The sequence below is a fragment of the Ovis aries genome, chromosome 5 (genome assembly GCF_016772045.2).
Source record: "Ovis aries strain OAR_USU_Benz2616 breed Rambouillet chromosome 5, ARS-UI_Ramb_v3.0, whole genome shotgun sequence".
Taxonomy (NCBI): domain Eukaryota; kingdom Metazoa; phylum Chordata; class Mammalia; order Artiodactyla; family Bovidae; genus Ovis; species Ovis aries.
In genome coordinates, this window is record NC_056058.1 from 99,760,576 (window position 1) to 99,783,796 (window position 23,221).

The 23,221-nt window shown below is 35.3% G+C and overlaps 1 protein-coding gene across 35 annotated transcripts in view; it reads left to right on the forward strand.

The window, feature by feature from the left end:
* PPIP5K2 (diphosphoinositol pentakisphosphate kinase 2) overlaps positions 1-20,066 on the forward strand; it is an 83,379-nt gene extending 63,313 nt beyond the window's left edge. For 5 of the 35 annotated variants that reach the window (XM_060416045.1, XM_015096229.4, XM_027970547.3 and 2 more), the window contains 9 exons: positions 742-909; positions 3,173-3,346; positions 4,646-4,718; positions 6,281-6,400; positions 7,274-7,336; positions 9,123-9,182; positions 10,796-10,936; positions 13,932-14,057; positions 18,359-20,066. In XM_060416045.1, coding sequence (XP_060272028.1) covers positions 742-909; positions 3,173-3,346; positions 4,646-4,718; positions 6,281-6,400; positions 7,274-7,336; positions 9,123-9,182; positions 10,796-10,936; positions 13,932-14,057; positions 18,359-18,471 — 1,038 coding nt within the window. In that variant the 3' untranslated portion in view covers positions 18,472-20,066. Of the gene's footprint in view, positions 1-741; positions 910-3,172; positions 3,347-4,645; positions 4,719-6,280; positions 6,401-7,273; positions 7,337-9,054; positions 9,183-10,795 lie in introns of those variants that run through there. The other 30 variants (XM_060416060.1, XM_015096219.4, XM_015096220.4 and 27 more) reach the window with 17 other exon arrangements.
* Positions 20,067-23,221: the final 3,155 nt, after the last annotated feature.

Here is a 23,221-nt window from a genome sequence, read left to right on the forward strand (position 1 = left end):
GTTTTTACATACTTTGGCTTCTTTTAGCCGGCGTGTATTTGTGAGGTTCACTGATATAATTGGTTTTAGTTTGCCCATTCTTACTGCTTTAACATATGTGTTTCACTGTATGACCATGCCCCAATTTATCCATTCTATTTAGATGAATATATAATATAACGTTTTTAAACTTACCTGTTTTCTGTACTATACTGTGAGACTCTTATATTTTGGGGACAGTATCTTATTCATCTGAGTCTTGACACATGGTAGTACTCAGTAAATATTCAGTGAGTCATCAAATGGTTGTTATTTAAGTGTGCAGTCATCACATTTGTTGGAAATATTTGGAATAGAATTTGAATTTTCTATAACCAGATATTGTTTCAGTTTGTGCTTGAGTTGCTGACATTACTTGTAACAAAACTGACCTCTGTCATTTATGAATATTGCTTATTTATTTGGACATTGGATGAAATTTTATTAAGCATTTTGTTTTATATGGCTTTTTAATTGTTATTTTATTATTTCATTTATCCAGAGAGTATATGTATTTCTTGAAGTTAGGAACTCTGTCATCTGTCTTACAATACCCAGAATAATACTAGATTTTCATAAGAATTCATTTATCAGTCCATTTGAATAAATGAATTTGTATATATGTACTTCAAGTGACCATACCAATTGGTGGTTTAATTTGTTCATCTAAAAAGAGTGATTTGTTTTATCTGATTTTTATTATGTTATATTCTTTCTGCATAGAGTGAAGGCAGGAGAGCTTTTAAAATTGATAGTGATGATGAACCACATACTTCTAAAAAAGATGAGGTTGATCGAGCTGTGATATTGTTTAAGCCTATGGTATCAGAGCCAATTCATATACACAGGAAGTCCCCACTTCCAAGATCTAGGAAGATGGCTACAAATGAAGTAAGTATATTTGTCAGAGCATGTTTTTTTAATGAAGTAAACTAACTATATATTAATAAAACAGAAAAGAAAATACAGCTTTAATTATTAAGCTTGGGAACCTACCAGATTTTTAGTTGTCAACTTTATCAATTTTTCAAATAAATTTTTTTAAATGTAGAGGCAGAAAATACAAAGATCACTTTTAGAATTTGGAGCTTTATAGATTTCATAACAAAGTTGAATATAAGTAGTAAAATAAGGCCTTTCTACAAACTGATCTATTTTTTTCCTTGTCACTTTAGGTTAGTCTAATAAAGAACTTTTAAAAAAATCTGATATAATGAATCAGGAATAATTTTTGGTTAAAAGTAGTGAGGAATTGCCAGAGACACTTCAGCAGCTGATTCCAGTGACAGTGTAGGTTAAGATGTGACATTCCAAATTGTTAACCTGATTGTAAAAGTCAGAATAGGAATTTGGAAATTTGATACTGTAGTTGAAAACTTTACCTGTGTATTTAGATCTATAATTAAATAACTTAGGCTAATTGTTATGCTCACTAACAAAATAACATTTAAATAGCTACTAAAATAACATTGAAAAGGAAAGTTGAGCAGTTGGAATGAAGTTTGTTAAGTAAATCTTTAACATCTGTATACATTTTTATTCTTTAAATACCTTCATTTTGGGTTATTTATATTTTCTGTAGGATGATTCAGCACTGATCTGAGATCAGTGCTTATGTTTCTAAATTCTCAAGTAAAAGTATAAAGATAGGAAGCACCATCAACTTTTTAGCTAAAATATTTTTTGATGATCAAATATGCCAAATCTTAAGTTAGGTATACTATCTAGCAGTTGGTAAATAAGAACATATATACCAAAAAAAAGAATTATGCTCATTTCTCTCACCCCAAATTATATATGTGTTTTTGATTCTCCCAATTCAACAATTATGCATAGGAAGAGCATCATATAAATAAAATAGATTGTTGTAGTTTTATAATGCAAAGTGCATACTAGTTAGGGTTTCCCGTGAATGGGATATTTTAAGTTAATTATAAAAGAGGATGATTAACAATTGTAGGATTTGGAGTTATTTGTTCTATTATAGCTTAATTTAAGAATGAGAAACCTGGGGTTAATTTTAGAAAATTGGGAAATGACATTTAGTAATATAACCTAAAATATCACTTGTGTGAGGGCAGTGATTTTGATGATTTTGAACAAAGCAATCTGTAATTTATCACGTTTAGAATTTCACCATTAAACCTTTTTCTGCACTCCAAAAAAATTCTGTAACATTGTTACAGTAAATGTATTCCTTGACTACATTTTCCAACAGAACTATATTTGTAAAATCTTCAACAAAATCATTGCCCTTTGTTAACTCTTAAAACATAGAACACGTTGCTAAACCTTTTTCTCATAAATATTTAAATAGTTGCTTTCAAGAGATTATTTCTATGCCATGCTAAACTTTTACTTCCATAAGGGAAATTATTCAAGTAAAACCTTGAAGACTTTTTCAGCGTCCATCATCTCCATGGATATCAGAAGTCTGTACTTCCCAAAGACACACAGAGAAAGAGACTATTCTCTTCATTTTGTGCAAGTAGATTTTACTGTGTCCTCACTGCCTGAAATCTGAACATGCAAACATGTAAAATGAGAATGTTTGCTGCATGTTTTGTCTACTGAACTCTACAAATAATCTTTGGAAGGAGTAAATAAATAGATAACATATAAGTGTAGACAAGTGCAATTTGAATTGTCCATCTAATGATCTCTAATTTTTTTTGTCTGGTGAACAAATTTTCCTTTATACATCATATACACTGAAGTCTCTTTAACACTTTGAAGGATTCTTTAGTGCTTTGGGTTGAAAAGTTTACCCAGTATAGCATAAAACCTCTTGATACCTAAAATTAAGCAGAATATGTTCAAATTTTTAACTTTGCCAAGATAAAAAATTGTTAAAATCTTTCCAGTTCTAAGAGAGAAGGGACAACTATTAAGCAGTATAATATTTTACATTTTAAGATAAGAAAGTAATTCTCATAATTGTTATTACTCACAATTAGATTTATAAGTGAGTCCTATCAATTTCTCAAATATTAAAATATTTGGCTCCCAAATTACTGTTTAATAGTTTTTTAAAAAAATTGATAAGCGCAAACTGTATTTTTTTTTCTTTCTGATCATTTGGCTCTGTTGTATCTAACTTTGCATGCTCTGCTTTTTTTTTTTTTTTTTTTTTTGCCCCTTTTCTCACTTCTAGGAAGAGAGCCCCCTGAGTGTGTCTAGCCCAGAGGGTACTGGTACCTGGCTGCATTACACCAGTGGTGTGGGCACTGGGCGTCGAAGACGCAGATCAGGGGAACAAATCACTTCTTCCCCTGTCTCCCCCAAATCATTGGCTTTCACATCCAGTATTTTTGGCTCATGGCAACAGGTTTTTAAACTTTACTTCATTAAACATTTTTCCTCCCCGCATTCAGAGCAACAAACAGCTGTCTTGGAGGACATCTAATCCCTTATATTTTACATCAGAGTAAATCCTTCCATTTTTTAATTTTGAATTCATTTTAAAACACTTGTGATGTCTGACAATATTTTGAGGGAAAGAAACCACTTACATTACTTGTGTTTAGCATTTTTACTGGAGGGGGTTAAATATCCAGGATTTTAAAATTAGTCAATAAAATTTACATTCCTGGAACTTTAGCTTGTTAATAAAATTTTTTTTAAAGGAAAGAAATTTTTAAAATTTAATTGTCCTTTAAAATATTCAGAAATAAAGTTATATAATTTTATAGTAAGGAAATTTAATAACGTTTTCCTCCATAATTGAAAAATAGATTCCATTTGGAATTTGCTGAGAACCTAAAAATTTTTTAAAAAATATCCAGATTTATGTGGCCCTGTGTTAACTAGCAGGATACATCTAATACTGGTGATTCTCTCCCTCACTTTGTATTATCTGAAAGTATTGTCTTAATTATGTACAATATGGGGTGTTTTTTTTTAGCTGTATAATATCTTAATGCTTTCTTTAAGATAAAAGGGGACAATGTATATGTGCCCATCAACAATATACCCCAACAAAAGGAGTCAAAATAAATGACTTCAGAAGGACTTTTTGTGGTGACATTTGGAAACTTAAAATACTGTGGGTTTTGGGGGTTTTTCACAATGGAAGGTCTGCTGTTACACATGACTTTCCAAGAACTTCAGCAATTTCCATTTGGAAATACAATGCATTGATTATAGGAAAAGGGATTATGGTATCCATTAAGGCTGTGAATATTCAAAGGTTACTCTGATAAAGCCTGTGCATGGATCAATAATTGTATGGTGATCTCAACAGTCTCTGTCTGTCTTTTCTTTTGTTTGTGATTGTTTTTTTCCCCCTTCAAATACAGGAGCTGTTTAAGAGTGGGCATTTGGCTTCTTTTAAGAGAGAGTGAAATTATATCAGTCTGTATTAATTGTTTCTTTTCATCTGTCTTGTTTCATACGTGACATTTATTCTGAATGCCTGCTTCGCACCACTTCATTGCAAGGACCTCATATGAAATGGACTCCCTTCACAAGGGGATCTTGCATGATCTTTCATATCTTGTGTATTTCTACTAATATTTATCATACAGCTTATTAACCTTTGTCTGTCTGAAACAGGCTGCAAATGAAGTATGGACTTTTTTAGTTTATTTTACTGTTTTACTTCATTTATTTTGCTTTCCTTGTGCAGGTTGTATCTGAAAATGCTAATTACTTGCGAACACCAAGAACTCTTGTAGAACAGAAGCAGAACCCTACTGTAGGTATGTGGTCTGAAGGAAATTGTATTCCAAACCTTAAACTCAATATTTTGCACACATGTAAAACTTTTCAGAGGTGAAAGCATGACCAAATGCTATGCTTTAGTTTTTCTTTAACATGCACTAATTCAGAAATGTTGAGTTGTAAAGCTGGAAATATACAGTCAAGTTTTGATGAAATGAACAAGAAATGACATTAATTTTATTTTATAACACTTTTGAATGCCCATAATGTAAACTACTCAGTTTAATTGCCAGTGCTCATTTTTAATCTTATATTCTATAAGTTAAAATCCCAGCATGTTTTAATTTAGGGAGGAAACTTCATTTTTCCCAGTTGATAAAGTTGAAAATAGGCTACTGCATACAAAAAGAACTACTTTTCTGGTTTAAAAAATTTTTAAGTGGAGAATATTTCACTTAAAATTAGTTTACCTAATTATTTACCTGTCTAGGTATACTAGTGATCTTTTTGGTCATCTCTTAAGGAAAGCCAAAGCAAAACTAATGTTTAGTGGCAGTGTTGATTTTTTTTTATTGACCTATAGAACATAATTGGTTCTTTGCTAACACTCAAGCAAAGCAATGTTGAAGAAAACCTTTCTAAATTTATTTTGGTTTTAAAATCATTATCGATAAACTACATCAGATGATGACATTTTCTATAAATAATTGTCTAAATCAGTTTAATAAAAAATTTCATTATGTTTTAACTATGTATGTTCTATTATTTCTATTCTAAGTATATGAATAGTCCCTTGATACCTACATACTTGAAAAAAATCTTTCTTTAATTATACATGTGTTACAATGATACCTTTTGATATCCCCATGATATTTTGCCAGATAAACACACACACATACACACATACATTACTCCTTTCTTTATATATTGTAATGTATCTGATAAAAATTTACTTAATCCTTACCTAGTGGTAAAAGGTTTCCTTGGTTGTAAAGACTTTTACTACAAGTTAAGCATCAGATTGGGCTTCTTATTAATTAAGATCTTAAGTTATTTAAGTATTAGAAATTTAGAGTGATTTAGGCCTGAATGACCACATTGTGAAAGAAATTGTTTCACCTGGTCTTCTTGCAAATAAGTAAACTTTGATTTGCTTTATTTCATAACAGATATTGATAACTCACATTCAGGGGCATCAGGAAAGCTTCTTCATTCACAGTTATACGTTCAAAAATATTGATTTAATAGTTAATTTGTACTAGGAAAGGTTTTTTAATATTGCCTACTCATACAGATTTATTGACAAAATTCCTTATCATCCTAAATTAATTTTTATGATAGTTTTTTAATATGTATATGTCTAATTATTGTGTGGGTATATTATTTTCCTCAAAAAACATTTTCTCCAGTGTAAAATGCCTCCATTTGTACATATGATAAATGGTGACTGTATTAAGTTGACATAATAAGTGAATTGTGGGCCTGTTGAGGGCACTGCCAGATATGTGTGGTAAGAGCCATGTTGTTGCATGCTGCATGAATTCCCAATGTGAACAGAAGAACACCCGTTGCTGTATGTATTTTCTCTAACTCCCATCAGGGTCTCACTGTGCGGGCCTGTTTAGCACCTCGGTGCTCGGGGGTTCTTCAAGCGCACCTAACCTACAGGATTATGCTCGTACTCATCGTAAAAAGCTGACCTCTTCTGGCTGCATAGATGGTATGTGCACACATGCACACACAGAATCATACCTGCACCCATGCACACACCCATGAGCATATGATATTACTCAAAGGCAAGCCTAAGGCCACTGATGGATGCAAATAGAATCCCATCACCCTTTGCCTAAGTGACTATCTGTGTGCTCTGTTATCCAGTACTTAGGTCCATGCTTCATCAAGCAGTTAATTATAGTTACATTTACAGTACTTGTTCAATGAGTATTTCATTGAAATATGAAATTTAGAACTGTATCATGTATATTCTTTTAAATAGTTAATAAGCCATTTTATAAAGAATAAACTTCTTTCATCTTTCAAACTTTTTTTTATTCTTAACCCTTATTTAACTTCTAAATAAATAAAGTGAATGAAATGTTTATAAGAAAACATATTGGCATTATTTTAAGAATAAACATAAGATGAGAGTATTTTAGGATCCCTAGGTGAAGGAAATCTTCTCACTGTTGTTAATGCACCTTGAGTTTCAATATTCAGAAAGTCTCTTGAGGCTCATCAAAGCGTGCCTGTTTTGTTAATAGGAGTACTTACTAGCCCTTTTGAAATTAGCTTATCTAAAACTTTTTCTCATGTATCCACAAGTTTATTTTAGTTAGTAAAACATGGATTTACCAGAATTGCCAGCTCATCCTGCTTTTCTTTCTTTTGTGTATTTTATTGAACACTTTGCCTCTGTCATCAAGCCATTTTACTTCTTTTAACCAGTATTTGGCTTATTTCCCTCTCTCATTGTCCCTTCTGCATGTCACCTAATTCTAACCTCCTTATATATTTGTTTTTCCTCCTCTTTTTTTAAGTGTCCTTCTTTTGGTAGCTGTTACGAATTTCAGGTACCTGTTTTTCTCTTTCTCAGACGCCACACGCGGTTCTGCTGTTAAAAGGTTTTCTATCTCATTTGCTCGACACCCAACCAATGGTACGTTTTGCTTTTATTTTAAAAGATAATCCCCTGCTTCATCCTTTTTTATTTTTCTTTGATTTTAAAATGTGGGATATACAGTATCATACATTTCTCAATCCTTAATTTCAATTGGCATACAATTCTAACTTACTGTTCACCCCAAATATTGATACTGTCTAACTCCCTTTTTCAGCTATAATTTATGCAATAATTTAGCACTGCTCATCAAACTTTTAAATGACCACAATGATGAGTTTTAATACTTAATTAGCACCTCAGATTTCCTTCTGATTTCTCAAGTGATCAATCTACATAATTTTAAAAATGCAACAATAAATATTATTTATTTTCTTTTTAATTCTTAATAATTTAATGATCTTCTGAATTTCTCTTCTGATCACATGATTGTTTCATTGAGCTATTTATCTAAAATACAGGATCATACCTGTCAAATAGCCAAATGAGATGTATCCTTGAAAAGTTCTTGGGAACCAGAGGATGCATGTTTCGCTGTGTAACATTATTGATCCCTGATTGTCTAAACAAAACCCAGTTTTGTCTAGAGCACGCTGAAAACATTATTCAGCATTCGCTTAGTCCTATGGCAGTATGGTTTGCCACTGTCAAGCAAACAGTTTTGGGAAGGGTACCTTACTTTTTGTTAGAATTTGGAGGGCCACCTACAGGAAGAAGATTAGGCTAAAAATCTAGACAACCAGTTCAATTAAATTCAGTATTTGAGCCTGAAGAGGAAAATTGTGTGGCCATTACTTACACACCGAATTTTGCACTATTACAGCTTTCTTACATAGAGTGTTTTTCTTATGGGACAAGGGAATATTTACTAATCATTTAAAAATAGCTCAGAATCAAAGAATTTCAAAGAAAGCCTGCATTTTTTCACTTTTATTCTGAGTGAAGTTGTTTTTAATCCCTGCAACTTTTTTTTTTCTTTTTAATTGTAAGTAAGTCTTTCAAAAATTCAAGTCAGGTTTTTCAAAAACTTTTATGAAGTTCAAGGATTGAACACAAGCTTGTTGTCATTTTCTTCCTTCTGAATCCTTTTAAGAGGACACCTAAGTAACTGCACTAATACTTCTTGAAAGTGGAATATGAAGATCCAGTTCTCAACAAGTAAAAATTTAGCCTTAAAGCTAAATGTTCTTTTCCTCCATTGTATCTGTTTATATGCATCTTTTTGAAGAAAAAGATCCTTATTTGATACAGCTACAGCTTCTAAAGAACCAACATGTGTAAGAACTTCTTAGAAGAAAACTGAAGTCACAGGAAAAACCAAAAATCGCAAAATTCTGAAGATGAGGCATTGAAGGTTTAAGACTGACTGTAGTTTTTGTGCAGAGTGCTTATGTGTTATTGTGCCAGTACTGCAAGTTTTATATAGGAGAAATATTTGCTTATTGAAGCTTAAAAAGAAAAGCCTTTGTTAAGTTTAACAGAAAATAATTTTATATTCTTTTGATTTAGGCTTTTTTTTAAAAATGTGGATTTTTCCACACATTGTGACTTGATGTTTATAAAATGCATCCCTTTCAACTCTAGGACTATTTCTCTTGGGTTTTCAAATTTTCTTTTCTTTTTTTTTTTGCTGTGTTGTCTTACCTGTCCTATGAATTGTCATTTGACTCTTTCTTTTACTTTTTATTTTCCTTAACTTTCATGTTTTTTCCATCTTAACACATATCATGGACTTAACCCCTGCCCTTCATCTTTAGTTCAAGGAACATGGTGAAACAAGTATCTTCTGACAGTGCTTTACCTTATTTTCTGGGCCTCTGTGCAGAACACCTACACCTCTATAGGTGCTGGTCCGTTTCCTCTGTGGAGTTTCTAGGCTCCAGTGGTATGTTTCTATAGTTTCTAAACATGACAGCAAGGTGGCTTTTTAAATTGCTGCGCTAACCCTTTCATTGTGCATTAAAGAAAAAGTTCACTATAGATAGATGGAAAAGGATACAGTCCAAAGGGACTCAATTATATTGTCATTTGCCTGTTACAAAATTTAACAAGCAAATGCAGGAAAATAGTTTTACAAAAAACTAATAAACATTCTGAGGAAAGGATTTTTTTTAAAAAGCCACAATGTTTTATGTAATGCAAGGAAAGGGTTTGCGCCTTTTTGCATGAATCTTGTAATTAAAAAAAAAAAAAGTAATACTTGTGCAAGCCTAATTTCTTTAGTGCTTAACTTAGGTGCTTTAGCTGCTATTATGGTATTATAGTTTTGTTTTAAGTATATGTAATGTTCTGTCATGCTTTGGTTTGCCCCTGGAAATCAAACATACCAGTTTTGTAATCCTTTGGTTGTTTTCATTGAAAAATTAGATTCTCTTTTAACTAGAGTTTCCCTATTCCAACTAAGAATTAGACAATTCTTAGGTCAGTATTTTCTCCCAAAATCAAATATAAGTCAGTGTTAAAATGAGCACATTTCTATTGAAGCAGAAAGTTTTCCAATCAACTTAAGTTTAATTAATTTTTAAGTTAAAAATATTAGACTTTATATAGAAACTAAACATTAAAAGTATTTCTTTTTGGAAGAGAATTAGTTTAAATTCTTAAAAAATTAGATGCAGAAAGACTTGGTATTTTAGTTGTATCTAAAAGCAATTTTAAAAGCCATTCAGTTGGATAAAATGTAAATAAGCAATATTTATAAAAAAGTAAGTAACCTATGTCCTAATTGTTTAAAGAAGCTGTATATTTAAGTGCTTTCGTTTCATGGATGGTATTGATACATACCTGCATGGTTTGTTTCATGAAATTTTTGTATTTGTGCCATTGTTGAATGCAGAAATATTTGTATTTTGTATGGCTTTTTACTTGGCCTGACTTGTCTCAGCTAGCAATTTCCAACAATAGAATTAATTGTGTTAATTCAGTCAAGGTAGGTGAAATATGTTTTGAAATTTTAATTGCAGCGTAAATGAATGCATGTTGTTTTGGGGTCACACTAGAGGTGTTGTTGGCCTTGGTATGACTAAAAAAGTATTTAAAATCACTCTTCATAAATAATTACTTAATTGTTTTTCAACAAGAAGTCACCTTTAGCATTCCAGCATCAGGGACACATTATGGCATCAGCTTATTCATCTATCGAATAGACCTGATTTTAAAAAAGTAAAAACCGTGAAAACACTGTATTTTTTGTTTGTTTGTTTTTTATTATTCCCCAGGTTTATTAAGTATTACTCTTAGATTTTCCAAATACAGAATGAAATCGTGTGCATGCTGTACCTTGTGATTATATTTAAAATGAAGTCTTTGTCACATCTTGTTCCAGCCCCATACTGCATAGCATCTGGTGTCATGACTTCAGAGATCTTGTGTGTTTGCATGTGGTAGATTGAAAAGACCTAAACTGTCCAGTTCTAAGCAATGATCTTCTTTTTTAAATAATGAATTTTAGAATATCCAACTATTGGTTTTGGTTTTGTTTTTGTTTTTTTCCCTCAGGTTTTGAATTGTATTCGATGGTGCCATCTATTTGTCCTCTAGAAACTCTTCATAATGCCTTGTCCTTAAAGCAGGTGGATGAATTTCTTGCTTCCATTGCTTCTCCATCAAGTGAAGTTCCACGGAAGACCCCTGAAACTTGTAGGAAAATTATTATTATTATTTGATTTTTAGACAGTAGATTTTATCTGAATATAAAATAATTATGTAAATATAAATTCAAGTAGTGATAGTAAGTAGAATTTTAGGGGAGAAGGGGGTATACAAGAACATTGTTTGGAATTCTGTGGTATAATGTGCAGTGTACCACTTGTCTTGACTCTTCCCCCAAATTTTTTCTCTTACCAAAAGGAGGAAGAAGTCTAAGACCCAGCAGTAGAAATCAGCAATATATAATACAAAATCATAGCCTTATTTTCTACTGTCATTGTATAATAAGCTTTTTTTAAAAGACAGGATATTAGTCTGCATTAATGCCCATGTGTTCATCCACTCAATACTTTTGACTCAGAGCTCTTAACTGAAGAGAGCAAATTAGGGCAGCAGTTCTTCAAATTGTGTTCTGTAGGAAATATTCTGAAGAGGTTAATTCCTTTGTGTAAAGTAAAGGGGTTTGTGGCTAAGCCAGTTTTGGAAACTTTATTATAAGGAAAACTCCATACTCACATTTTCCAAAACTTGTTTGTTGAGAAAACATTTTGGTAACGCATTTAAATATTGTGTAGAATTATTCTGAGGGACTTCAGTTTGGGAAGTGTTCAGGGCTTCCTTTTTAAGTGTAAGAAGTCAGCTGGCTGTTGTCATTTTCAACACTGTAGGATACTTTGACACACTGGAATTCCAGTTTAGGAAGCGTTCGTTTTGGGAGAGAGTGCTCTGCTGAGAGTTAAGAGTCTTACTAGTCTTAGTCATATGTCTGAAAAAGTGGGCTACTCTCCATGGGGTCTCAAAGAGTCAGAAATGACTGAGAGACTAAGCACATACCAAGTAGTATTTCGTAAGAAGAATACTGTAAAAGTGTTTTCCCGAAGAATAAAATTGTAGATCTTGGGATGAAAGCCACCGTCATGTGTTGCTGTGACTCTCTTCCCTTTCCTGGGCCACAACATTGTATGATTCTCCAGAGATCTGTTCAGCATATTCTGTCCAGATAGTGCCCCCTGCATTTTTGCTCTTCTCTTTCACGTCTGGTGGCAGAGGTCACCTTTCAACCGGAAAGGTATCTTGGTGTGAATGTTTTAAAATATTTCACTTTAGAAGTGGTTTGGAGAAGTAGGTTTCCATTTTAAAATGTGCATATGATTTGTCTGATACTAAGAATTGATAATAATCCAAATGAAATAATCTGCAAGCTGTACAGTTGAAGTGAGGAAACTGAAGGACATTTTTCCTTTTCCTTTCTCTGTTAGCTAATAGAAAGGCCAGTGCTGTTCCTCGGAACACAAGAGAGAATCTGAGTAAATAAATTCTCATTTTTTTCTTCTACCTGACTTTATATTCTATGCTTCCTTGGGGCAGGGATTTATAATCTTAAAATAGAGATTAAAGAAATACCATAATTAGTAAATAAGAGTTTAAGGTAATCATTAAAACTGTTTTGAATTTAGAAGATCTTCAGTCAGTGACTTAAAGCTAAAGTAGCAGTAATGACACCTGTTTTGGAAAGAGGCTTTTGGTGGGATATTTACAAAAAAAAAAATCTTTGTTTATACTGTGGCATTGTAGTTTTATGATGGCTTCATTTCTGTGGTTAGTGAGTTCAGTTCCTCAGAGTGCATTATTGAGATATATTAATGATTGAAAGATATTAAATTTCTTTTCCAGTTCTCATTAACTCTTCCCTATATCGTAGATACAAGCTGTACCCCAGTCCCTCTAGCTCTCTTAAAATTTCATTCCATTACTTACTAAGGGAACTAAATGAGAAAATAAATACAGTTAATGGAGTTCATAAAACTGGATAGACCTTAGATTTTATTTAGTTCATTGGTCTTCAGACTATATTCCCAAGAGCTTTAGGAAGTTCCATGAGGAAGAGAAAGAAGCTGAATTATTAGGCCTTGCTTTGATCGATTTTATGTAAGATTTCATTTGAGAGAAGTTTACTGTATTAATGGAAAAACTTAGAGACACCATTGAGGAAATCAACCAGTTAGTGGTCAAGCAAGACTAAAACCCAGGTCTCCTAAAGTGTGTGGCTTTTTTCATTCTCTTTGAATATTAAAGAAAATAGGGTGCCAGTTAGGGCTTCGCAGGTGGCGCAGTGGTAAAGAATCTGAATGAATGCAGGAGATGCAAGAGACGTGGGTTCAGTATCTAGGTCAGGAAGATCTCCTGGAGTGGGAAATAGCAGCCCACTCCAGTATTCGTCCTGCCTTACACCAAGGCACTAACCCTCAATTTCAGAATACTAATTGGTTCAATTACAGGTTGGAAGTTATAATAGAAGATGTAAGCAGAAAAAAGCTAAGTAATGATGTGCTGCTTTATGAGATGTTTTAAGCACCTTTTTGAATCAGTTCAGTTCAGTCACTCAGTCGTGTCCGACTCTCTGCAACCCCATAAACTGCAGCATGCCAGGCCTCCCTGTTCATCGCCAACTCCCGGATTTCACTCAGACTCCTGTCCATTGTCACATATATATTATTTCACTAGTGGCTACTTTGTTATTCTGCCAGTGTGAACTTTATATTCATTCTGCATAGTTATTAACCACTGTAGGCGCATTTGCCACGTCTGTTCCACATACTGATTTTTCAGAGACACAGTCTTTACTGCTATCAGGCCCTCTTCCAAACTTGCAAAAATTGACAGATCTGCCTTTTGTTACCTCCACCATCATTTGTTTGGGATCCCAAAAGCTCATGCCAGTAGCACCCCCTACTGCAGCCTATTCCAGAGGTCTTCATACTTAAGAATTGTACCTACTTGTTCTTTTCATGCTGCTCAATCTCCCCACCTTAATTAGAAAGAAGAAAGAATCTTTAACATTTTCTTGCATGAAAATAAATCTCAACTGGGTACTATGTTAATAGGAAGACAGTCTGACTCAATTATTCATAATCTGATTAGTTTAAATTTGATAGACTTGCTTCAGAAAATTATTGAATTACCTCGTTTGATTTTTCTTTTTCAGCCTCTTTAACTTCACGTTCCAGTCCAATAATGAGAAGAAAAGTATCTTTAAATACATATACACCTGCAAAGATCCTCCCAACACCACCAGCTAGCATCAAGAGTACTAAAGCAAGCAGCAAACCAGGTTAGGCGTGTGTGTGAATTTGTGGATTCTGTATAGCAATTAGAGGAGTAGTAATAGCTTGCTTTGTAGGTATAAAAATCTGTTTTTAAGTAGGATGATTACAGTCTAGGAAATCTGTTACTGTAGCCTATTGATATGTTTGAGGTGTTTTTTCTTTTGTTAATTATCCCCCCTCCCCTGACGTATGTTAAAATATATTTGATACAGTTTTCTAAACTGCTTTATGGACTTTCTTCTCTTGCTTTTCTGTTCAGCCAGGATTCTACCTGAATCTTTTTACTGTTTCTTATACTTCTTATTTGTTACTATATCTGAAAATAATCTTTATTTTACCTTCATTCTTGAAAGGTAGTTTTGCTGGACAGAGAATCTCTAAAGTTTTTTCTTTCAGCATTTTAAGGATCTTGTTCCACTTTTTTCTCATTCCCCTTGTTTCTGAGGAGAAGTCCTTGTTAATTTGAAGACTTGTTCTTATGTATGCTGCCTCTTGAGAAATCTGTATGCAGGTCAGGAAGCAACAGTTACAACTGGACATGGAACAACAGACTGGTTCCAAATAGGAAAAGGAGTACGTCAAGGCTGTATATTGTCACCCTGCTTATTTAACTTCTATGCAGAGTACATCATGAGAAACGCTGGACTGGAAGAAACACAAGCTGGAATCAAGATTGCCAGGAGAAATATCAATAACCTCAGATGTGCAGATGACACCATCCTTATGGCAGAAAGTGAAGAGGAACTCAAAAGCCTCTTGATGAAAGTGAAAGAGGAGAGTGAAAAAGTCGGCTTAAAGCTCAACATTCAGAAAATGAAGATCATGGCATCTGGTCCCATCACTTCATGGGAAATAGATGGGGAAACAGTGTCAGACTTTATTTTTGGGGACTCCAAAATCACTACAGATGGTGATTGCATTCATGAAATTAAAAGACGCTTACTCCTCGGAAGAAAAGTTATGACCAACCTAGATAGCATATTCAAAAGCAGAGACATTACTTTGCCAACTAAGGTCCGTCTAGTCAGGCTATGATTTTTCCAATAGTCATGTATGGATGTGAGAGTTGGACTGTGAATAAGGCTGTGCACTGAAGAATTGATGCTTTTGAACTGTGGTGTTGGGGAAGACTCTTGAGAGTCCCTTGGATTGCAAGGAGATCCACCCAGTCCACTCTGAAGGAGATCAGCCCTGGGATTTCTTTGGAAGGAATGATGCTAAAGCTGAAACTCCAGTACTTTGGCCACTTCATGCGAAGAGTTGACTCATTGGAAAAGGCTCTGATGATGGGAGGCATTGTGGGCAGGAGGAGAAGGGGACGACCGAGGATGAGATGGCTGGATGGCATCACCGACTCGATGGACATGAGTCTGAGTGAACTCCGGGAGTTGGTGATGGACAGGGAGGCCTAGCGTGCTGCAATTCATGGGGTCATAAAGAGTTGGACACAACTGAGCGACTGAACTGAACTGATGCAATGGGTTAATGGATTTCTTTTCTCTGCCAACTTTCAGGTTTTTGCTCTATCTTTGGGTCTCAGAAGTTTGACTGTGGCATGCTTTGGACTTTTTTTTTTTGGTGATAAAATCCTGGTTGATAATCACTTTTACTTGTCATCTGCATTCTGCTGTTAAACCATCCAGTAATTTTTATTTCAGGTATTTATTCTTTAGCTTTAGGCATTTGTTTTGATTCTTGATAGTTTTTTCCTTCGGAGATTTCCTGTATTTTTATTCATTATACAAATATTTTCCTTTGTTCTTGAGTGTAGTTGAAATAGTTGCTTTAAAATTCCTGTCTATTAGTCAGGCTGTTCTCAGGATTGATCTCTTATGAACTTAACCATTCCCAAGAAGGAATGTTTTTTTCATGTTTTTCATATATTGAGTAATTTTGGATTGTATTCTAGGTCAGCTCTTGACTGTTGTATCTCTTATGTTCCTACAAAGAGTGTTGGGTTGTTTGGGGTTTTTTTTTTAAGCAAAGTATTAACCTTGGCTGAACTTAGATTGCAATCCTATGTCCCCTGACGTAACTGACAGCTCACATTTCACTTCACTGGCTTTAATCTGAACTGGATTTCTTTAAAGCTTATTCTGCTGAACTCATACATTGGATCAGTGTTTACACAAAGAATTGGAATTTCCTACCTGGCTTTCCAGCCATTGTTTTTGCCTCAGTACTTGTCTTCTGGTGCTTCATACTGGAAAGACTGAGTTTTATGTTGCAATTTTAGGCATTCTACATGGTGCACACTGGACCCTATCCTTAAGCCAAAGCTGTTTTTTTTTTTCTTTTAAAAAGGACAGGGAAACTAATTCCATGTTGTTCACTTCTTCCAAGTATTGATTCTTTTCTAGTATATCTCTGCTTTTGTTCCCTCTTCAGTGTCTTCAGATAATTTTTTTTCAGGAAGATTCATCTGCAGTAGCTTACCCATCCATACAGAAGTGTAACTTGGCTTAGAATAATTTTTTGATAACTCACTGGGGCTTGAGGTTGGTTTGGATATAAAAGGATGATTCCTGAGTCAAGAATGTTTCTAGTTTTCTAATCTTTTAGCTTTTTAGACAGTGATAAGTAGAACAGGCAGAGGAACCAGAGATCAAATTGCCAACATCCGCTAGATCATCAGAAAAGCAAGAGAGTTCCAGAAAAACATCTAATTCTGCTTTATTGACTATGCCAAAGCCTTTGACTGTGTGGATCACAATAAACTGTGGAAATTCTGAAAGAGATAGGAATACCAGACCACCTGACCCGCCTCTTGAGAAATCTGTATGCAGGTCAGGAAGCAACAGTTACAACTGGACATGGAACAACAGACTGGTTCCAAATAGGAAAAGGAGTACGTCAAGGCTGTATATTGTCACCCTGCTTATTTAACTTCTATGCAGAGTACATCATGAGAAACGCTGGACTGGAAGAAACACAAGCTGGAATCAAGATTGCCAGGAGAAATATCAATAACCTCAGATGTGCAGATGACACCATCCTTATGGCAGAAAGTGAAGAGGAACTCAAAAGCCTCTTGATGAAAGTGAAAGAGGAGAGTGAAGAAGTCGGCTTAAAGCTCAACATTCAGAAAATGAAGATCATGGCATCTGGTCCCATCACTTCATGGGAAATAGATGGGGAAACGGTGGAAACAGTGTCAGACTTTATTTTTGGGGGCTCCAAAATCACTGCAGATGGTGACTGCAGCCATGAAATTAAAAGACACTTACTCCTTAGAAGAAAAGTTTTGACCAACCTAGATAGTATATTCAAAAGCAGAGACATTACTTTGCCAACAAAGTTCTTTCTAATCAAGGCTATGGTTTTCCAGTAGTCATGTATGGATGTGAGAGTTGGACTGTGAAGAAGGCTGTGCACTGAAGAATTGATGCTTTTGAACTGTGGTGTTGGGGAAAACTCTTGAGAGTCCCTTGGACTGCAAGGAGATCCACCCAGTCCATTCTGAAGGAGATCAGCCCTGGGATTTCTTTGGAGGGAATGATGATGAAGCTGAAACTCCAATACTTTGGCCACCTCATCTCAAGAGTTGACTCATTGGAAAAGACTCTGATGCCAGGAGGGATTGGGAGCAGGAAGAGAAGGGGACGACAGAGGATGAGATGGCTAGATGGCATCACTGCCTCAATGGACGTGAGTCTGAGTGAACTCCAGGAGATGGTGATGGACAGGGAGGCCTGGCGTGCTGCGATTCATGGGGTCGCAAAGAGTCGGACACGACTGAGTGACTGAACGGAACTGAAGATAGGTAATACCAAAGAAAATAGATGTTCCTAGGGAACTTGATGAGTTCAGTTTTAAACATGTTTATATTTGCTATCCAATATCTCTATAGAGGTTTCTAGTAGAATATACAGATCTTGAGGAGGGAGAAGACCTGGGCCAGAAGTAGAAATTTGAAGACTGTTAGCATAGTCATCAGACACGACTGAAGCGACTTAGCAGCAGCAGCAGCAAAGTCGTTGTGGCTTCCTAGGTGGTGCTGGTTGTAAAGGACCCACCTGCCAATGCAGGAGACGTCAGAGACGCGAGTTCATTCCCTGGGTCAGGAAGATCCCCTGAAGGAGGGCATGGCAACCCACTCCAGTGTTCTTGCCTAGAGAATCCCACGGACAGAGGAGCCTGGTGGGCTGCAGTCCATGGGGTCACAAAGAAATTAGTTTCCCAGGAAGAATGTAGGGAAAAAGAGAAGTTTGTGTTATTTGATCTTTTGTTGATTGTTTTTTATTGTTTGAACTTGGATTGCTTGTGAAAATCTAAGCCGTAATTTTTCTTTTTTTTTTTTGTATAGCTCCCAGCGGACCTTCTAATACAGCTGTTCCTAATACCTCATCGCGGAAAAAGGGTATGACTAGCAAAACAGAAATGCATGAACACAAAAAAAATACTTCGAAAAAAAAATGAAATCTTCTAAGCAGAAGCTGGAACTCCTTGTAAAAATCATGTGTTCAGTAGGAAAAAAAAAAGGCATGTAATAAACCTTGACTGAAAGATATCAGAGCAATTAATTTGTGTCTCCTTGTACATCTCTGTATTCACTTAAAGATAGATTAAATCAAGAGAATTCTTTGTATATATTCAGGTAAAGAATTTTTGTCATGATCTGGAAATGTTTAAAAACAATGTTTATTAGCATCTTATGAGTAGCAAAACCTATGGTGATAAAGGTCTGTTGTTATTGTGATATTTGCCATGTGCCTGCAGTAAAGAAAAAGAACGTGAAAGCCTACCCATGTCACACAGTGGTGATGGTTACTGAAGAGTCTGTGAGGTGGTGTCTGTACATTTTCATTTTCATGGGGTTGCATCTTGGCTGTAAAATCCTGTAGCTTGAAATCTGATGGCTATACTGGAGACTTCTTAAAAAGCATATTTCCAAAGAAATTTCACTGACCACAGTTTAGAGTAGAAACTTTCTTCTCCCAGTTGTTATAATTACATATATGCTGCAATATTTAATAACTGGAGTATTGGCATATGGGTTATTTTTTCAATCTGTGCTTTGAATTTTTTATTGTGTTTTATTTAAAATATGTGCATCTGGGATAACTATACCTTTATGCACATAAATTTGTACATTAACTTGTAGAAAATATTTTCTTTATATATTTCTTTACATAAGGTGCTTTTGATCATCAGGAAAATTTTTGCTTCATATATTGACAAGAAAGACATCTTTAGAGTTTCTTTTTAAGAGGTAAAGTTGACAAGTTTATAAGTGTTAGTTATTTTCAGAATTCTTTTTAGATCTGAAAAACTGAGTTCCAAAATGAACCTCATCAGTGTAAGGAAAATATCTGAATTCCACTGTCAGTAGATATTATTTGTGGCACCTATTTTTACCATTTCCATTCGTATCTTTAGAATATCAATTGATCTCACTAAGATAATTTAAAGATTGAGCATTTGAAATAAATGCTTGTTTTAAATTATTAGATTTTGGAGGGACATTAAGATTATTGTATTGTGATTTCATCTATGATGTGAAAAATATTTATTATCCTTGGTGCTTATTTTCCCCTGATGTGCAAATAATTATAAACCAGTTGAAATGACTTAAACTATAAACCAAACAGTACATCTTGATAAGAATTCATCCATTGCTAGTCAGGTAACTTAAGTTGCTAAAGCTTTAGTTTGAGACTTAGGTTTAGAAAAATTATTGAATTCTTACATGAATGCCTCTATTAAAATTCTTCGTAGAAACTCTTCTAACCTTAAATCATCGTATATGAACTGACTTTTAGAAATTAAGCATATTACAGGTTCATTTTAAAAGGTACCAGATGCAAAAGTCACAAATATGTACAATTATATAAGTTAGTATGTCAGTACTTCACATGAATGTAAATGTATTATGGAGACATGTTTTGTAAACAGTTGAATGTACCTAAGCTTTCTGTACGTGAAAATGTGGTTAATGTGCTCATGGTCGGAGTAAAGAAACTGCTTTTATTTTTTCAGTGGAATTGAATTAAAATATTTTATTTCTGGAATCAGAGGATGACTTAAATGGCAAATTATTTTTTTTATTCTTTTCTTTGTCCCTTTACTTTTAGCTTTCAGAGTAGAAAGAATGAAGGAAACTGTTTTAATATTCAACAGTGCTCATCTTAGATAAAATTTCATAGTATTAGCCATAGCTTCCCTAGAAATTAACTAGGAAGTTCAGTACAAGTCGCGTTTTCCCATGGTTACACGGGAACTAGGATTTCACTGAAGTCACCGAACTTGGTAACACTGCTGTATAAGCAGGACAGTTTTATTTACAAGGATCTTAGATTCATTTTCCAAAACAAACAAAAAGTCTCTATATCAGAGCAAGAAATTATAGTTAATCACCATTCAGTGGAAGTTTGATTGAAGCATCTGTTTCTCACTGTTTCTCTCCCTGTAAAGTGTGCTTTTTGTTTGTTTTAAATACTAGAAAATATTTCTTCTCACAGCCTAATCCTCCAACCAACCAGCAAAGAGATGGGAAGGCGCAGCCTGAGGTACTGTCACTTTATCCTGGCATGTTAGTCTCCATAGTGCGTTATTCAATCTTTTCACCCTTAAAAACCCTGTGTGTGAACCCAGACTCAATTTTTGCCCTTGAAGTCCAGAGCCAGCATGTCCTGCTGCTGTGGTTCTAATGAGTTCTTGCGTGCCACTCTTTAGCAACCAGCAAACGTTCTGGGGTATTCTCGGAGTCCATTCTTAACAACCAGCAAACGTTCTGTGGTGGTCTCGGAGTCCATTCTTAACAACCAGCAAATGTTCTGGGGTGTTCTCGGAGTCCATTCTTAACAACCAGCAAACGTTCTGGGGTGTTCTCGGAGTCCATTCTTAACAACCAGCAAACGTTCTGGGGGTGTTCTCGGAGTCCATTCTTAACAACCAGCAAATGTTCTAGGTGTATTGTACAGTCTCGGGTTATGGGGAAGAAGTGTGCTGAACACTTTATATCCTGTTTCCTTTGAGCAGCAAATGGAGGCAGCAGGAGAGCATGGTGGACAGACAGAGGACAGAGAACGTGTGACTTTATACTTTTCATACATGTACCTCGAGCGTGAGGGCAGCAGATGGCATCATGAGAGAAAAGTGAAGTGACAGTTCTTCAAGAACTGTCTTGTTAAAACTAGACAAAGGAAGTCTTTTTTTTTCTTTTTAATTCAAGTCACCCAGATTTTTCTCCAGGTTCTGCTGACTGATCTACCTTCAGTTCAGTTCAGTTCAGTCGCTCAGTCGTGTCCAACTCTGCGACCCCATGAATCGAAGCACGCCAGGCCTCCCCGTCTATCACCATCTTCCGGAGTTCACTCAGACTCACGTCCATCGAGTCCGTGATGCCATCCAGCCATCTTATCCTCGGCCGTCCCCTTCTGCCCCCAATCCCTCCCAGCATCAGAGTCTTTTCCAATGAGTCAGCTCTTCTCATGAGGTGGCCAAAGTACTGGAGTTTCAGCCTTAGCATCATTCCTTCCAAAGAAATCCCAGGGCTGATCTTCAGAATGGACTGGTTGGATCTCCTTGCAGTCCAAGGGACTCTCAAGAGTCTTCTCCAACATCAAAAGCATCAATTCTTTGGCACTCAGCCTTCTTCACAGTCCAACTCTCACATCCATACATGACCACTGGAAAAACCATAGCCTTGACTAGACGGACCTTAGTCGGCAAAGTAATGTCTCTGCTTTTGAATATACTATCTAGGTTGGTCATAAATTTTCTTCCAAGGAGTAAGTGTCTTTTAATTTCATGGCTGCAGTCACCATCTGCAGTGATTTTGGAGCCCCCCAAAATAAAGTCTGACACTGTTTCTACTGTTTCCCCATCTATTTCCCATGAAGTGATGGGACCAGATGCCATGATCTTCGTTTTCTGAATGTCGAGCTTTAAGCCAACTTTTTCACTCTCCTCTTTCACTTTCATCAAGAGGCTTTTTGAGTTCTTCTTCACTTTCTGCCATAAAGGTGGTGTCATCTGCGTATCTGAGGTTATTGATATTTCTCCTGGCAATCTTGATTCCAGCTTGTGTTTCTTCCAGTCCAGCGTTTCTCATGATGTACTCTGCATAGAAGTTAAATAAGCAGGGTGACAATATACAGCCTTGACGTACTCCTTTTCCTATTTGGAACCAGTCTGTTGTTCCATGTCCAGTTGTAACTGTTGCTTCCTGACCTGCATACAGATTTCTCAAGAGGCAGGTTAGGTGGTCTGGTATTCCCATCTCTTTCAGAATTTTCCATAGTTTATTGTGATCCACACAGTCAAAGGCTTTGGCATAGTCAATGAAGCAGAAATAGATGTTTTTCTGGAACTCTCTTGCTTACACTTCCACAATTTAATTCCATGCCAGTTTGAACAAAGAATTTACTGTTTTGTCTTGTGTAATGCACTTGGGTACAAAGTTCTCAGTCTTTTGCGCTCATCGCAGTTTGCCTTGCATAGATCATTTGTGCGTTTTTTGTCAGTTTACCCTTGCCTTATTTGGAGAGTGAGGGCTGCTGTGTCATTCTTGGTTAGGTTGGGGTGACTTCTGTGAGGGCCCAGCAATGCCCTCTCTGGCCCGTCTCTAATTCTCTTTCTTTGTACCTGCTCTTATCACAAACAGCAGCATTCTTGCCCATGGGAACAATTTTCATGCTCCTGGGTCCCTTGTGATCAGGAGTCTAAGAATAAACTGCTGTCCCTTTGTATGGAGTCCTGGGTATCAAATTATTGCCATGTCAAGTTTTCTTTATATAGATCAGTTTTTGTGGAAGGTCTAGACACTTCAGAGAATGGAGGGCTATATAAAATGTATGTATTTTATACTATATATGAATTGTATTGGGATTAAAGGTACTTCGATTTTCTATAGCCTTTTTGGTCCATATGCTTAGTCATGATTTGAGAGAGAGGTAAGTTAAACATTCCACTTACAGGTTATTGTCAAGTTCTTTTATTTTCTTTGGTTTTTTGCTTTTTTTCTGTACCATATGTGGCTATGTTTTCTGTATAATATGTTGCTTATGAACTCACAGTTTTCAACTTTCCATTGTAAGTTTTACCTTTACCTTTATATTTTTATATTATTTTTTTTCCTCATTGGATGCTTTTGAAATTCCAGATATTACGATTATGACCTGTTTTATTTTGGCTTGCATTTGCCTCATACACCTTTATTATCATT